The sequence below is a fragment of the Schistocerca americana genome, chromosome X, assembly GCF_021461395.2.
Source record: "Schistocerca americana isolate TAMUIC-IGC-003095 chromosome X, iqSchAmer2.1, whole genome shotgun sequence".
In the NCBI taxonomy this organism is placed as follows: domain Eukaryota; kingdom Metazoa; phylum Arthropoda; class Insecta; order Orthoptera; family Acrididae; genus Schistocerca; species Schistocerca americana.
The window spans coordinates 652,681,678-652,700,054 of NC_060130.1; the positions used below are offsets into that span (position 1 = coordinate 652,681,678).

Genomic DNA, 18,377 nt, shown 5'->3' on the forward strand with positions numbered 1-18,377 from the left:
TCTCCCATTTTGACAGATTCCTCACAAACATTTCCACAGTAAACAATCTTGTTCGACTCCTTATGCTTCACAGTTCTGCTTGTTTACCACACAGCTTTTTATTCTTGCTTAACTAGTCATTACACGCTACAGTTTACCCAATCCACTGGTAGTTACTGCACGGGGAGTTCATTGGTGTCCATGGTTTTCCACCTAATGTAGACGCAGGTCTCACAAGCAAAACCAGAACCGCTCCATTACCAGAAACTGAGATATTTGTAGTCATAATGTTGTGGCTCACTGCAGTATTGCTGTACATGTTGGAACATTCAGTCAGTGGTAATTCGACACTCATCTATATCTACTTCTACATCTATACTCTGCAAACCACCATGAAGTGCATGACAGAAGGTGGTGGTTGTGGTCTTCAGTCCGAAGACTGGTTTTATGCAACTCTCCATGCTACTCTATCCAGTGCAAGCCTTTTCATCTCTGAATAACTACTGCAACCAACATCTTTCTGAATTTGCTTAGTCTCCCTCTATGATTTTTACCCCCCACTCCCCTCAAATACCAAATTGGTGATCCCTTGATGTCTCAGAATGTGTCCTATCAACCAGTCCCTTCTTTTGGTCAAGCTGTGCCACAAATTTCTTGTCTGACCATTCTATTCAGTACTTCCTCATTAGTTACATGACTGAGCCATCCAATCTTCAGCATTCTTCTTCTGTAGCATCACATTTTGAAAGCTTCTATTCTCTTTTAAAGCTGTTTATCGTCTGTGTTTTGCTTCCATACATGGCTACACTCCAGACAAATACCTTCAGAAATGACTTCCTAACACTTAAATCTATATTCACTGTTAACAAATTTCTCTTCTGCAGAAATGCTTTTCTTGCCATTGCCAGTCAACAGTTTATATCCTCTCTACTTTGGTCATCATCAGTTATTTTGCTGCCCAAATGGCAAAACTTTGGCCATCATCATTTATTTTGCTGCCCAAATGGCAAAACTCATCTACTACTTTGTGTGTCTTGTGTCCTAATCCGATTCGCTTAGCATCAGCTGATTTAAGTCAATTACATTCCATAACCTTGTTTTGCTTTTGCTGATGTTAAGTTGGCCAGAATTTCATACATTTTTCCAACAAATGAGTAAATGATCTAGCAATTTCAGCAAAGCCCTTGGCAAATTTTCTGTAATATAAAGTGTGCCCAAATGAAAAGGAGACTACAGTTTTATGTAAAGAAATTTTAATAACAATATTATAATTACAGTTCATGTGGAAAAGTATAACTACACTTAACTGCGACTGACAATGATACACCGATCTCAGTGTGCAGGGAAGGAGTTGATGGCTTCAGTGTAGAAACTCCTAGGTTGCTGACAGATCCAGTTTTCAACAGTGTCCTGCACATCCTCATCATAGCTGAAGCTCTGGTCTTTCAGAGACTGTTAAGGTGTTGAAGATATGTGAGTTGCATGGGAAGATGATCCAGGACCTCCCATAGAAATTTTTGAAGGAGCCTGAGGATCTTCTTGGCATCATGTGGCCTAGCATTGTCTTCAGGAAACACTATCCTATTCAAGCGGTTGCCCCTGCATTTGTTCTTGATGGGCTGTTTGAGCCTCCGGAATGTGCTGCAATACTGCTCAGCATTAACTGTTGCAACCTGTGGTAGCCAGTCAATGAGCAGAGGTCCTTCTTCATCATAAAAGAAACTGAGCATTACATTTGCCTTTGGGGAGACTGGGCTTTTTTTGGAGCAGGGGTTCTGGATGCCACTACTTCATGTTCATCCAGTTGGGGGTGGGGTCAAAGTGGTAACAATACCTATCATCATCATATTACACAATCTGAGCAATAAAATCTGTTCCTTGCTCCAAGTACCTCAACGGGTGAATCAGGCAAATATCTATTCACACCATCTTCTGATTCTCTGAATGATTTTCGGGCTCCCACTGTGCACAAACTTCTCTGTAACAAAGGTTCTTAAGGCTTATGTGATGCACAGTTCCTTTGCTGATTGACAGTTCAACAGCAATGTAATATGTGGTGACCCAATGATTTGTATGTATGAGCTCCTCCACAGCTGAATTCATAGCACTGGTGGTGACAATGTGTGCAAGCCCATGGTGTGGCATGCCCTTGATGTTTACATGCCCATTTCACCACTGGAATATTGTACACCGTGCAAGACACTGCTCTCCATACACCTCTTCCATCCTATGAAGAAACTGTGATGAATGCTCCCCTTCTGCATGAAGAAATTGAATAAACATGCTAATTGCAACCTCTTAAACACTTGCTCCAGTTGTTGCACATGCTCCTCTAGGTCTTTAGAAAACACAATATCACCATCTAAATAGACTATACATTGATGTGGTTTTAATCCCCTGAACAATAAATCCAATAACCTCTGCAACGTTGTGGTGCATTCTTAAGCCCAAATGACATCTGTAAATACTAATAGTAACCCCACGGAACAGTAAATGTGGTCTTTGGATGGCTTTCTGGAATGACTTCAAATTGGTGACACCCACTCTTCAAGTCCATCATGGAGTTATATTTACATTGACCTAAGTTGTCCAAAGTCCAATTTAAGTTAGGTACGAGGGTAATCCCAAAAGTAAGGTCTCCTATTTTTTATAGATAGATAGACATGTTTACTTCTACAATGGTTTACATCAGTTTACAGCTTGAACATTTAGCTATTTTTCGTGATAATCACCATTTCTGTCGATGCATTTTTGTAGACGCTGTGGCAGTTTTTGTATGCCCATGTCATACCAGCTCGCCGTCATGCTGTTCAGAAAGTTATGAACCTCTTCTTTCACCTCATCGTCGGAGATGAATCGCTTCCCGGCCAAATGTTCTTCTAACCTATGGAACAGGTGATAATCACTGGGCGCCAAGTCAGGACTATAGGGTGGGTGTGTGATTATGTTCGACTGAAACTGTTGCAGGAGAGCAACAGTTTGCCGAGTGATGTGTGGGCGAGCGTTGTCATGGAGAATGTGTACGCCCTTGCTCAACATTCCTCTTCTCTGGTTCTGAATTGCTCGTTTGAGTTTTTTCAGAGTCTCACAGTACCTGTCAGCATTAATTGTGGTCCCAGCGATTCAGCTCCAATGACGAGGTGAACGAAGAGGTGCATAACTTTCTGAACAGCATGGCGGCAAGCTGGTATGACATGAGCATACAAAAACTGCCACAGCATCTACAAAAATGCATTGACAGAAATGATGATTATGTCGAAAAATAGCTAAATGTTCAAGCTGTAAACTGATGTAAACCATTGTAGAAATAATCAGGTCTATGTACTTTTAAAAAAATAGGAGACCTTACTTTTGGGATTATCCTCGTATAATATATGCATCCACGATTGTTCTTTCATTTATGTATCAATAATTGCAACAAAAACAGTATTTCTTTGTTTCATCTGATGATTTCTTTAGAAAAATGACAACAGCTGTTCCCCAGGGACTATCAGTTTCTTCAATAATGCCATCAGCCAACTGCTAATCAATGAAATCTTGCAATATAGGTTGCAGGTGCCCTGATATTCTATATGGCATTTTGTGTACTGAGGGGTTATTACCTGTCGGAATTCTATGCTGAGTCACAGGTGTTGCTGGTAATGGTCCACTATGATTGAACAAATCTGTGAATATCATTAACAAAGTTTCCTTTGCTGACTTATCCTTTCCTTTCAAATGCTTGAACTTCTTGCATAATGCAGATGCATTGAGTTTGCTTGGGCAGGTTTCCAGTTGACTTATCCAAATAACCCTCATCTAGGATGCCCAACCTTACAATCAATAACCCTTTTGGCAGATGTACTTTGTCAGAGCCAGAATTACCTATTATTCACGCAATACCCAGCTATTTCTTACACGTTTCCCATGCTTCTACCTACAAAACAATGCTAAGTGCCCAATGTGTCCAATGTGTCATTTTGTTCTGATGGCTCTATAACACACAACACATCATTCAGTCGATCAGCACTTTATGTGATGCTTATTTAGAAAAATCCAGCCCTAGGATTGCACAGTAGCCCTCACCAATATGGAGCAATACTTCCACATATTACTGAAAATTCCTTGCTCTAATACAGAAATTAAGCAATGCTGCTCTCTATGGCGGTATTTTTTGTTCCCTACTCAACGTAATCTATATCACAGGGATTTTAGTGTCTACCTACCCAGGAGGTCCAGACCAGTTACTGACACATGAACCCCTATGTCTGCTAAAAACCTATGTTTCATACCAATTACCATGCCCACCAACCGGCACTCTACTTTTGCTTATGCATATGCTTTTGCTACATTCTGCTTTACCAGCAACACTGCCCAGTGGCTGAGGAATTCCCATTGGCATTTAATGAGTGCTTACCACGATGCTGTTCACTTTTCTTCCTATTCTGACAGTCTCGCACCTGATGCCTCACCACCCCACATTGTTGGCAGCATTGTTTCTGAATGTCGCCCGTACATCCATACCCGTAGCATTTTACCTCAAGAAAACACTTGGCTTATCTTGCTCCTGAGTTGTTATGTACATTTCCTCAATATGTATGGCAACCTTAATGGCAACAGCTAAAGCCTTTTGATTTTCTCTTTTCTCCATCTCTTCACTCTGTGTCAACTCCTAGGCATGTACATCAATTTTCTTGATATTACAGGATGTCTCCACCGACTCGTTTTGTTTCTGAGACATCCTGTTAAGTTGTTCCCTGAAGGATCTAGCACTATTATGTTTGCAATAATGCTGATACAAGTCCATATTTATGTTGTTCAAATGTACAAGCTTTATTTAACCTATCATGGTACATGTCTTGCCTACCAATCACATCTTACCCACACTAGTGGCAGCTTCCAGACTGTCAACAGAACCTGACACATTATCAGCTGGTTTATTTAAAAAAGGAATCACTAAACTAGCTGTAATAGGATTGAAGCTTTTGCCTCCACTCTTCTGTCTTGTCTATGCTCACTATCTGCCATTAATGTGTCTACCCATTTTTGTAATGCGGCAACCTTCTCCACTGGTTCAGGCAACTGTTTCGACAAAACTTTGACTGCTTCCTGTGTTGTCATACTCATGCTTATGGCATTTGTGCAACCTCTTTCTAACAACACAATATACTTTAAGTACATCTACCACAAACACTCTTGCAGAGGTACAAGACAATGACACTAATTCATACAGTGGATCATAGCTTATTGAGACACTGAGCACTGTTGGCTGACACTGTATGCAATAATTCATGACCTGCTAAATTACAATACTGGCATCTCACTGGCCACAAGCAATATTCTTTACAATTCCCTTTAAACTGTGAAAAGTTGGTACATTTCTCTTGTTTCATTAAAAACTCTCTCACCAAATTCATACTACTGAACTGCAGATGATGACCGGAGATGTGGTCCTGGATCCCACTGAGGATGCCAGTTACCACTTCTCTCACTGCTTATAAGGGCCGCAGTGATAGGCCTCTATGGTGGGTGCAGGAACAGAGTAGTTGGAGGTCATGATACCAACAGTCCACCACCCAGTAGCAGTAGAGTGGTGAGTGACGCTTAGTACTTGTCCAGTGTGTAGTCATTAAACATCCTTGCTAAAATAGTTATTTATTGTTCACCAACTACAAAAATTGTGATGATACTCAGACAAGTCAACACCCCTCAGAACATAAGCTGTGTACAGCTGCAAGGAGTAGCAGCTGGTGGCATGTAGCTTGACAGCTTGCACTGTTAGGCAACAACTGGTCATGACGCCAGTGATTCTGTAAGGATGCCGACTGCAGCAGCTCATGACAGCTTGTAATGCAGACCAAAGACAGCTCGACAGCCCCGGCTGTAGTGCACAGAAACATGTTGGGACCCAAGGTTGGATGGGCTGGCTCCCGGCAGCAATGGTGGCTGCTGATTCGTGCAGAGGCAGGCAGCAATGAGTCTGCTGCACAGGCGTTGGCGATGGAACAGCCGCATGGCCCCAGGCTCGAGCTCAAAATCAGCAGGGTATGAGGCCGGCAACTGCTCAAGTTGGTCTCCAGGTGGCCCACCATTTAGAGGGTGTTAATTCCACAGCATTGGACTTGACACCAGCAACAGTGCTGCAGCTAGCATTGGCAGAGCCTGGAGAAGGTGACTGCGCCATGTAGACTCGTGGACAGGTGTAGGTCTTCCCTCGTGAATGGTGGCTGGCAGACTGTGACACATTTGACTTAAAATGATGTGTGTTTATACAGTCTTGGCCCATACTTGTTTTGCTACAGCATTGGTTTTGATCACATAAGCCACAAGAAGTCTGTGGGTTGGATGTGAAGTAACTGTGCCACCAATGCTGCAATGGCTTTGCTATCTTGCTGAACTGGTGATATTTCAGCTCTGGTTTTAATAATGTTCGGTCAACTTCAGACTGGCCCGTTTACACAGCCCCTTGCATTAGCATTGGCTGGTGTCCTAATTTAGCTCAGCTGCACCTGATCAGTTATTTGCGGTGCAACAGTGTAGCTGATGCAGCGATATCATATGCCAATCTGTCAGAATATCTAGTTTCGACCCAAGTCCAACATGCTTTGTACAACAGCTTGTATTAGCAAAGCATACTCATAAGGTTCAACACCCACTTTCTTTCAAAAAATAATAAATAAATAAAAGAAAATAAAATAGCTGCACTCTATAGTGCTTTCACTTTGCATTTGTGAAGCTTACTCCAAACCTCAGCCCATAAAAACCAACAAAAAGCAAATACAAGTGCACTTAGACAGCTGCCACCCCTGGCACAACAAACACTCCCTTCCCTGTGGCCTAGAAATCCTTGGCAAACACATCTGTTCCATCACAGAATCCCTCAACACTTACACCAACAACTTCACCAAGTCTTCCCTCACCTACAACTACCTCTCAGATAATATCAACAAACAAATTTCCAGAGCATATTCTCCTTTCATCTCTTGAAGTAAAGCCCTGACATAAGATTCTCTCTCACCGATACTTTTTAGCAGCTTTTGGCTGCATCACGCTTCAGGTGCACATCATGCTACAATCCTGCAGCAACTATCAGGGTCTCTCATGCTCAGCCAAACCCTTTCATGGTTAAACCTAATCTCAAACTGGAACATCACAGTCTGGAAGCACAAAGCAATTGTGCTACACTGTTAGTTTTAATAAAGAAAGCAAACAGTTCAGTGTGTCTATGATACAATTTGAAGGCTGTGGTACACAAGTAATCTGGATGAATATTTTGACTTCGTACTATCACAAAATACATCACAAGGTGACATGACAATAGTAGCATACTCTCACACCTAACAATGGACCTGGAACCCAAATTCAATGAGCAGACAATCATCTGTTTTAATCTGGAAAAGTACCTTTAAACTGTATTGGAAGTTTTCCCCATCACTTCACATATAAACAGACATGATATACTTAGGGATCCATCACTGCTGCATGTGCTGTTGCACCTCGACAATTCATTCCATGTTTAGAGCAGCATCTACCATTTGGCTTCACTCACTGCCACCTGCACAGTAACTGGCAAATGGATCCCTAGTGTGCATGTTGAAAATCAGCATACATACTGTCCTCCTCAAGTACATAATCATGAATGACAGAAGCCCATCACTGTACGATAAGCAACCCATGACTCTGCTCTTCCTCCTTTATTCGCCTGTCTTGCACATATATTTGCACAAGTGTCCTAGTCTGGGTATGGTCTCTCCATTATCATGTTGCCATGATGGAGGCTAGGCACGGCAGTTTCATGTATATGGTCACCACCAAGAATGGTAGTTTTCAGTGGCCTACTGCCATTGCGATAAGGAGGCACACAGCCAATCACCATGAGATGCCTGACACAGCCCGCCGGCAACCCACGCTGACTCACCAGTGCAAATTCAGATGACCCTGACAAAATGGATTCAAAGCATCATCAGACTACGCCATCAGATTTTCCACAATAAGCACACAGACATTGGCTTCAGTCATCCACCCTCCAATGCTATAGAGATGACACAAACATGGAAACTGCCACCCTTATGCACCTATTCCAGTGAGACAGGGTGTAATATCTGATGGTATTGATCATGATGACACAAAGGAATCACTGAAAGCTGCAAACGTTCAGGTGGCACCGCTGAACCACATACACCACATATGACAATCTTAAGAATGAGTGATGCAGACTGTGCCATTAGCCATGGTGGTGACACAAAGGTTGCCAAACCATTTTTTCCCTTCACTTCGCTCCTGGTATAGACCTATGTTACTACTGACAAACTTGTAGCTGTATCATCTCATTACGGTCTTTGTTAAATCAGAACACTGGCTATCGAATCCACTCAGTGGGGTTGTATGTGTGCTGTTGCTCAACTCTCGTCACAGTTTTTGCATTCAATAAACATCTGCCTACCAAGACAGATCTCCAGCCTCTTTAAAAGGATATGGTATTAGAAGCTGATGAATTATTGATAACAACTGACTGAAAAAGGGGAAAGGCAAAAGAAAATGAACAGGTAGTTTTGAGGGATGAAATAGTGATGGCAGCACAGAATCAATTAGGCAAAAGGACATGGTCCAGTAGAGATCCTTGGATGACACAAGAGATACAGAATTTAACTGACAAATGCAGGGGAAAAAAGAACAGAATAAAGAATCAACCTAAAAAAATTAGACTGATAGAGTCTGCAAATGTCAAAGCAGGAATGGCTAAAGGAGAAATGATAGATTGAAGAAGCACTCAGGACAACTGGAAAAAGAGATGCCACCTATTAGAAAATTAAAGTGATTTTCAGAGGAAAGAGTAGTGGCTGCATGAGTATTAGCCGAGATGGCTAGCCAGTATTAAGCAAAGAATAGAAAATGAAAAGATGGGAGGAATATGTAGAAAAGTTATACAAGGGAAATGAATTCAAAGACAGTTCTAGAGAAGAGGAAGTAGATGAGGGAGATGTGATACTGTGAGAAGAATTTGAGAGAGCACTGAAAGGCGTAAATGAGCATGAGTCCCCTGGAGTACACATAATGTTTCGTCAGAATTATTCAGATCCTTTTCCGAATTGTTGAGATCCTTGTGAGAACATGCCACGAGAAAACGATTCTGTCTGGTATTTAAGATATGGGGGATAGATGAAATACCCTCAGGTTTCAAGAAGAATTCCTATTCCACAGAAAGCACATTTGACAAGTGTGAATGTTAATAAACTGTCGGCCTAACAAGCCAGGAATGTAAAGTACTGACACACATTATTGACAGAAGAATGGAAAAGCTGGTAGAAGCCAACCTTGGGGAAGATCAGTTTGGATTCCATGCAAGGCAATACTGACCCTATGCCTTATCTTAGAAGAAAAGCTGAAGAGAGGTACAGTTATGTTGAGACCATTTGTGGATTTACAGAAAGCTTTTGACAATGTTGACTGGAATACCAGTGCTGAAATTCTGGAGGTTGCAAGGATAAAATACAGGACACAAAGGGTTTTTTTACAACTTGTACTGTTTTAAGTGTCGAAGGACATTTAAGGAGAGCAGTGGCTGAGAATGAAGTGAGACAAGATTGTCACCACTCCCTGCTGTTATTCAATATGTACACTGAGCAAACAGTGAAGGAAACCAAGGAGAAATTTGGAAAGGGAATTAAAGGAATAAAAACTTTGACATTTATTGATGACTATGCAGTTTTGTCAGAAATAGCAGTGTGTTGAAAAGAGGTTATAATACAAATATCAACAAAAGCAAAACAAGAGTAGTGGAATGTATTCAAATTAAATCAGACAATGCTGAAGTAAATAGATTAGGAAATGAGACACTAAAAGTAGACATGTCCTGCTATTTTGGCAGCAGAATAAATGAGAAAACAGTACAGACAAACAAAGAATAGATACTGCTCTTGAAATGTGGTGTTGCAGAAGAACGATGAATATCAGATGGGTCAATTGGTTAACTAATGAAGAAACATTTCATCAAATTGGGGAGAATTAAAGTATATGGCAAATCCTGGCTAAAAGACCGGATTGGTTGATTGGACACATACCAATGCACAGAGGAACAGTCAGTTTGGTAATGGTGGAAAAGGTGGGGGATAAAAACAGCAGAGGCACACCAAGGCTTGACTACAGTAAACTGGTTCGAGTGTATGTAGGTTGCAGTACTTATGCAGAGATGAAGTGGCTTACACAGGATAGACGAGTGTGAGGTGCATCAAGCCATTCTTTGGATTGAAGACCAGAACAATATTAGAACTTAGCACACATGGCAGCAAACAAATAACACAAAAATACATACCTTGTATGATGACATGAGTCTTTCAACAGCATCTGCTCCAGAACCAAGTAAATTCCTTGCAGTCGTAAAATACTGAGTTCTCTCACTAACTCCCCCATCTGGAGAACTGTTCTGACCTATAAGACAGAGATTCAAAATACCACATGAGCATAACAATAGGGGTAATTTATATTATTTTTAAAAACAACAACAGTACCACCACCACTAACACCACCACCACAATCATAATTTTTGTCATTAAATGTCATGTAAACTTAAGTACTGAAACCAAAATAAATTATTTTTTTACTAAATAAAGCATTGTAAAAGTGTGCACATTTTAAAATTCATTCATAGTTGGCAGGAGTTATCCTTCTACACTCAATCTTTAGAAACAGCACTGGTGAGATAAGTCTCCTGACAATCTTGAAAGAGAGAAAACTGTACACTATCTCATATGTTTAAAAAACTACAATCAAAAATGCCTGTGCAATTAGCTCTTAACATTGAGAAACAATACAGGATGTTTGGCTCAAACTGTAGAGTAGTATCTGACACACATTCAGCAAGTATGTACTGAGAAAGGTAGTGAACCATTGGAAAAATCTAGTATGGTTTCATATGAACATTAGAATCCTGTTAAGGAAACAATGGACACTGTACTCTTAGTTAAAATTAAGTCATAAAAGATGAGTAGAAGTTAACTGAAAAGAAGATTATCATAAAAACTTGTGTAAAAAGTTGCCAACTAATACAAATGCAAAATTATATCACGGGGAAAAGTCTCAGCCATATGTGGAATCAGTCAAGAGAAGAAAATTTTCTGTTCAGTTGCTCATAGGTAAAACTAATTCCAAAATCTGTAACATCAAAGCAAAGCCAGGCACTCAAATGTCATTTTTTCAGAATTTTTTCACTGAGGACTATCCTACTCTGGTTCCCCTGCATGCATCTGAGGAAGGTACACACAAGGGTATTCATATATAAAAATGAAAAGCAACTAAAATCACTAGTTTTGTATTCAAGTAGTGATGTCTTCCAGTCTTCCATGTGGTTTTCATAATGGCTTGTAAGACTAGCCTGCATAGCTTCAGACTTACACCAACGAGGTGAGATTACAGTTTATTTTTGGAACACTTTTTATAAATCAGTATTGTCACTTTCCTTTGAGCTAATTAAGCCCCCTTCCCCTTTAAAATCTGCCAAATGTGTGTACCAATTTTCACCCTTTATAAGTGAAGTCTAGGCAACTATACTGGACATGTAGAGGTCATGTTTCTTAGCTTAAAATTTTCTCATGCCTCCATACCACCATTAAATCAACTGACGAATGTAATTACACAATGTTCTATCAAATATGTGAGTCAAATAAAGATTTCTTGAAAGGTAGTGTTGCCATACATTGAAAATATGATCATAATCAATCCCAATATCAGAAATACCTTAGGGAAACATTAAAGGTGAGTTGCAGTTAACACTATATCTAAAATTTGTGTGCAGATGCTACTGCTGACTGTATGAGAGAAAATTCATAGACCATGTTCTACAACAATTTTTCTAAAAATCATAAACTCTCTGTATTTCCCAGCAATCCAGAATTGTAACTTCAGAAAAATGTTAAGTCAGTTTTCCTTGATAATTAACCCCCCCCCTCCCCCAGGTTGTGTGTGTGTATGATACAGATAGGGGAGGGGGGTTGGGGGAGAGGGGCATCTGCGGAGAGACTGGAGAGGCCAGACATACAAGTGGTTTCTGAGGATGTCGATGATAGACTGACCTGGCCTGGTAATATTAGCCAACATGGAATTGCTATATTGGTACTGCACATGGCTGAAAGCAAGGGGAAACTCCAGTCATTACATTCCCCCGAGGGCATGCAAGTCTATTTATTGTATGGCTTAATGATGATGGCATCCTCTTGAGTAAAATATTCCAAAGGCAAAATAGTCCCCCATTTGCATGCCCAGGTGGTGGTTACTCAGGACGATATTGTCATCAAGAGAAACAAAACCAGCATTCTACAGGTTGGAGTGTAGCGTGTTTGATCCATTAATTGAGTAAGGTGGTTAGAGAATTTAAAAAGGGAAATGGATAGGTTGAAGATGGATATAGCAGGAATTAGCGAAATGTGGTGGCAGCAATAACAGAACTTCTGGTCAGATTGGTATAGGGTTATCAATGCAAAATCAAATATGGATAATGCAGAAGTAGATCTAATAATGAATAAAAAAACAGGAATGTGGGTATGCTACTATGAACAGCACAGCGTATGCATTACAGTAGCCAAGACAGACATGAAGCTAATGCCCACCACAGCAGTACAAGTTTATATACCTACTAGTTTTACACATAATGAAGGAATTGAGAGAATGTATGACGAGATAAACGGAATTATTGAAATAGTTCTGGGAGACAAAAATTTAATAATGTTGGGGGACTGGAATTCGATAGCAGAGAAAGGACGAGAAGGAAAAATTGTAGGGAAACACAGAGGGGCAGATGAGGAATCAAAAGGGAAGGCACCTGGCAGAATTTTGCACTGAGCACAATTTGATCATTGCTAACACTTGGTTTAAAAATAATGAAAAAAGGCTGTATATGTGAAAGAGACTGAAGAAATTGCAGAAAGGTGGCACATTATACAGAGAGAGTCTGAATAAGTTAAAATAATGAGAAGTTGTTAAGAGTTTCAGTCACTGTTGCATCCTCTCAAAATATTAATTGCATGGTCTTCTTGAGAAGATTGGTTTTGTAAACTTCAGAACCACATAAACACACCTCTAGAATGTCTAAAGATGCCCATGGATGGTTTCCATCACTGCTGGAGACAGAAAGACGTTATATGGGTCTCTGGTATCAAGGAGAAGCACAATTATACGGGATTGGGACTTCTCCATGAATGTCTGTGGTTTGCCAATGCAGTGAGCAGGCAAATTGTTGCTGCAGAACAGGAATCCACAACTCATATTTCAGAAATGTATACCCCTGTCTATCAGTCTGTCTCTATCCTATCTTCTTTCAGAGTGGCTGTGGTGGCACGCTCACTTGCAGCAAATCAAGGGCATTTAAGTCTTTCGCCTAAACTCTCTATTCTCTCCACTTTTGTTTGAGAAGCATAATCAAAAAGATACATTCAGGTCGTCATTGTGCTGCTGTATAAAATTAGTTCATCCATGTTTCATCATCAACACCAGTCTTCATATTGTACAATTAAATCTACCATGCACAGAAGGTTGAAGCAGATTCTAAAAGCAACTTAATACCTCGCAAACCATGGAAGAAGAGGTGCATCCATCAGATTTAAACAATTTATTGTGAACCACTCTGTTACTGTCTTCCTTGTACTCATTTTGTATTTCTAATTTGGCTGATACAGATTTTTTAAAATTAAAAAATAACCTCAATGAAAATAAATATTTAAAAATGGTTCAAATATCAAATCTTGAGGGACTACATATTCATATTAACCTTCATTAGCAAAAGGTATGGTAAAATACATATTTAGAATTAAATCAACTGCAGATATTGTTTCACTGACTGGGTTTCCTGTTAATCAAGACTGTATACTGTTGTGGTACATAAATTTCTAGAGTAGCAATTTCTATTTTACACTGTCAAGTACTTTCAAAACCTTGCAGAAAATTCTTATTGGAAAACTTTTATCACTTAGATTACAATAACATTCATTAATAATCTTGAATCTTGCTTCCTCCATTGAGAATTTTAACAAATTCCAGCTAGCCTTTTTTGTATAATGTGATCATACACCTAATCACAAACAGTCCATTTAAATCCTTTTGGGAAATAGTTTCCATAGAATGATGTTACCAAAGTACATTTAAGTCCATCAGAAAATGGAAACTTTCTTCCCTCTAACTTATTACAAAAATAACAGAGAGGATGACTGAGTAAGTGTGCACACATTTTAATACCTTAGCTCAGTGCATCAGTATACTTAAAAAAAATTATGGTACTTGATCACTAGATATCTGTTTTTAATTTTAACTGGAGTTTTATACTTTGAATTGAGCACTTTGATGTTTGGCACATTCTTTTCAGTAACATTATGACATCTGTAAAGAGAAGAAAAAATAAATAAATAAACATCTGCAAATGCAGTTTTTCCCAGGGAGGGAGCAGTCACTGGATCACATTACTCAGAATTGTTTCAGTGCCAGAAAAATAAAATTTCTCTACTAGTTCTGATTGTTTGTTTGAATTTGTTTCATGTTAGATGTCATTTGATGTTCCTGATTTTTTAGTCTTTTTGTAATATACTACAAGATTTTATAATACTCTACTTCTTAAATTGTCATTTTACTCTCCGATATTTACTGACACACTACGCAAGTCATCTCCAAATCCAAACAATCTAGAGGGACACAGTAAACACGATTTTGTAGTTTTTCAGCACACTATATGTGCGTAGCAATCTATCCTTTTCATAACAGTGTCAATTAACAAAAGCAATAGATGTGAAAAAGAAACTTTATGTAAATTGTAAATTTAGGTTCCTTTCGTGCAAGATTTATATTTTGCACGGATTATGAATACAACAAAAAAATTTGAGCAATTTTTCACTGCAGATGCTTTCAGTCTACAAAATTATACATGAATACACAAATAATTTCAAATTATTCCTTACCCTCCTTCTTTGATCCAGTTAATATTGGCAGAGAAACCATGATCATTCCAGTACCACTCCACACATATTTCATCAGAAACTGCTCCAACATAATATACCACAGACGCTGAGAGAATATAACATTCATTTGTTTCTTCAAAGATGCAAAAGCTTTTTGTAGATGGTGTAACTCGACCTAAAATTGAGAATTAATTTTTTGATTACATTGCATTATTATTTTGAAAATAATAACACAAAACACACACATACACACACACAGACACAGAAAGAAGAAAGGGAGAGAGAGAGAGAGAGAGAGAGAGAGAGAGAGAGAGAGAGAGAGAGAGAGAGAGACACAAGTCTTGCTCTACAAAGTTGTATCATCATGATGTGTAGCATCACCTATATATAAATAACATAATGTCTTGACCATATTCTGAGGTGGCAAAGTTAGAATATGAAGTAAATGCCCAAGTCTTTATAAGTTCTCACAGTTTTCCTAAAGCATTCCACGTGCATGACTGATGAAATTTTTAACAGCCACAATTGATTATTTTGCCAATCCTTGTAAAATACAGAAAGCATCATCATTTTAATGGATTAACTATCCACTAAATAAAACAGGATAAGCCAGGGGGATGGGGGGGGGGGAGGGGGGGGGGGAGGTGCATTATCAGCTGACAGGTGATAAGAGAAATAGCTATTCAGTACTATCCTAAGTATTTTCGTACATTTTGGCTAATTATTATGTTTTCAAAAAATAATCAAATGAGTTATAAAAAAAAGCAATACAAGGTGCTCACATCTACCATATTCTTCAATGGAACATAAAGACCAAAAGAAAAACAAGCATTTAATGTGACATTTACAATATTAATCAGCTGATCCCATTTATATACTTCTCATAGTTATTTAGCTGCATGATCCATGAATCATAATTGTGATTTCTAGATATGATGTGTAACATTTCAGTTAGTACAGACATTGTATGTTACTTCTATATAGACATTAATTACTTACAGACATTAATTACACTAACAAGTACATTATGTCCCTCTTGCTGTTTATTGCTCCTCATCCCAAAAAGGTAACAATAAATGCTTTGCAATTGAGGGGCCCAGTGGAAAAGGGGCACATGCCACCTGCGCAGTGATTTTGTGATTTTGGTACAGGAAGACAGCCGATGCCATCTAGTATTGTAGGAGGGAACTTCTAACACAGTGGCATACGCCTGTTCCTTTAAAGAGAGCATATTATACTTCCTGTTATTCAGGACTAACACATTCCCATTGGAAAAGAGGCCCATGCCAATAGTATCTCTGCATCTCATGAGTTGATTCGTCTCATTGGTTGACTTGGTTTTGGAAAGGCAAGCAGAAAGCATTTCTCAAATGTTGTTCATATGTTTCCAAGATGGCAGCAATAGGTGTTGCTATTAAAGTTACTCACGAAGAAATGCAACAGTACACGTAAAAAAAAGAATTCGTAAAGAAAATGAGTGGAAAGATAATGAAAGGAAGAGGTTAAGGAACAATGGAAAAGAATATAAATCTGAAAAAAATAAGATTGCGCCCAAGAAAGTGTTTCATAGTGCCGGTGATCCATGCTGTAAAATTAATTTCTGCAAATACTCAACTCTGAGTGAAGAGCAGAAGGAGGTGATATTTATTGAGTTTCATCGGTTGGGAGGTTATAATAAGCAAAATGCTCATTTATTTGGATTAGTGTGGCCTAATAAGTGCAAAAAAGTGGATCCAAAGAAGAGGACGGTTCCAACAGTAAGCCAGAGGAAGGTTTCTTGCAGGTATTTTATTTGTGACACTCCAGTTACTGAGGTCGAAGTGTGTCGGACTGCATTTTTAGCTGTTCATGCCATTTCTGTTAAACCTTTGAGAGTCTTGAATCTACAACAGATGTATCTGTACATACATCTAGACAGAATAGAAGAGGCAAGTATTCTAACAGACCTCATGCCATTGATAACGACAGAAAAAATAAGGTTACAAATCACACTGAAATGTTTCCCAGGTACACATCACATTGTAGCAGAACACAGAATTCGAATGAGTCCTACATAACCTCTGTTCACTTGATTGCTGGAATGTATCATTTGTACTGTGAAGATCTTAAAAATACAGATGAAGTCCCAGCAAAACAACATGTGTATGAAACCATTTTCAACATGGAATATAATATTGGTTTTAAATTATCGTCGAGTGATACATATCGTATTTGTTATTATGCTAAGGCAAGTAGTAACACAGAATCCATAGACATCAAACTACATCCTGAGAAAGCTGAAGCTACATATAATGCTCTGAAAAGTGACTCAAATGAGTCAAAACAGGATGGTAGTTATGCACTCATTTTGTGCATGGGCTTACCAACAAGCATTGCCAAAAAACAGTTTTTTTATAAGAGACAACTTTGGACATATAATTTCTGTATTCACTGTTGTAGTGATGAGAAAGCAGAGATGTGTGTCTGGTCTGAGAATGTTGCATCTAGAGGGGCCGATGAAGTAGCTAGCTGTGTTTTAAAGGCTTTAGACATGGTGAAGGAAGAACGTCATTGAAGACTTATCATTTATTCTGATTCGTGTGTTGGACAAAATAAAAACTATATTATCCTAAGCCTGTGGTTGTATCTCCTAAATAAAAAATGTGTTGATGTTGTTGAGCACAAATTTCTCCTCCCTGGTCACACGTTCCTGCCATGTGACAGGGATTTTGTAGTTATTGAGATGCTGAAAAGAAAGACACAGACTGTGTACACTCCAGCAAAAGGGGTTGAACTTATAAGAAAGAGCAAGCAAAAGAACCCATTCATTTGGTTGAAATGAAGACAGACGATTTCCTGTCTTTCTTGTCTATTAGGAACAGTATCTTCAAACGTAATGTTACTACTGACAAAAAGCCTGCAGACATCATAAACACAATGGTGTTTAGATTAGTGAGCAGTAAACATTCCGTACCTATCAAATATTCACACAATGAAACTGAGAAACCTGTGTGGGCTAGTTTACAGAAGTCAAATTAAGGCAGCAAAGTTCAAGGACCTTCAAAGCTTACTGCACTTTGTGCCTTCAATATATTCAAGTTTTTATCAGTCATTGATAAGTGATGGTAGTGACAATACAATGGAACAGGAAAACACTGATGAGGAGTTTGACTATTAATGACATGCTATGTAATGTGTCTACATGTCAAGGATTTCATTTTCTGTACTTTAACTTGTAATAAAGTGGCATAATAGTTAATAGTATTTGCAAAACACCATCTAGTTACTGTAACAACTGTTGGTATCACAGCAGGAGTTCACACTACTATACAAAATCATATTTCCTTAGTTCCCATTTCCTGGCACAGCATACTCTGGTGGCATGTGCCCCTTTTCCATTGGGGCCCTCAATTGTCTCTAAAATTTTAATTATTTACCAATAAACAGCAATTTATAACTTCTAAATATCTTAGTTTCTAAGGACAACCAAATTTTCTGGTTACA

At 38.9% G+C, this 18,377-nt stretch overlaps 1 protein-coding gene across 1 annotated transcript in view; it reads right to left on the reverse strand.

Annotated features, from left to right (window-relative positions):
• LOC124555220 (ATP-binding cassette sub-family D member) overlaps nucleotides 1-18,377 on the reverse strand; it is a 90,792-nt gene that overhangs the window by 53,755 nt on the left and 18,660 nt on the right. The window contains exons 4-5 of the mRNA XM_047129074.1: nucleotides 14,895-15,069; nucleotides 10,271-10,386 (exon numbers count right to left, since the gene is read on the reverse strand). Of these exons, the coding sequence (XP_046985030.1) occupies nucleotides 10,271-10,386; nucleotides 14,895-15,069 (291 nt within the window). The remainder of the gene's footprint in view (nucleotides 1-10,270; nucleotides 10,387-14,894; nucleotides 15,070-18,377) is intronic.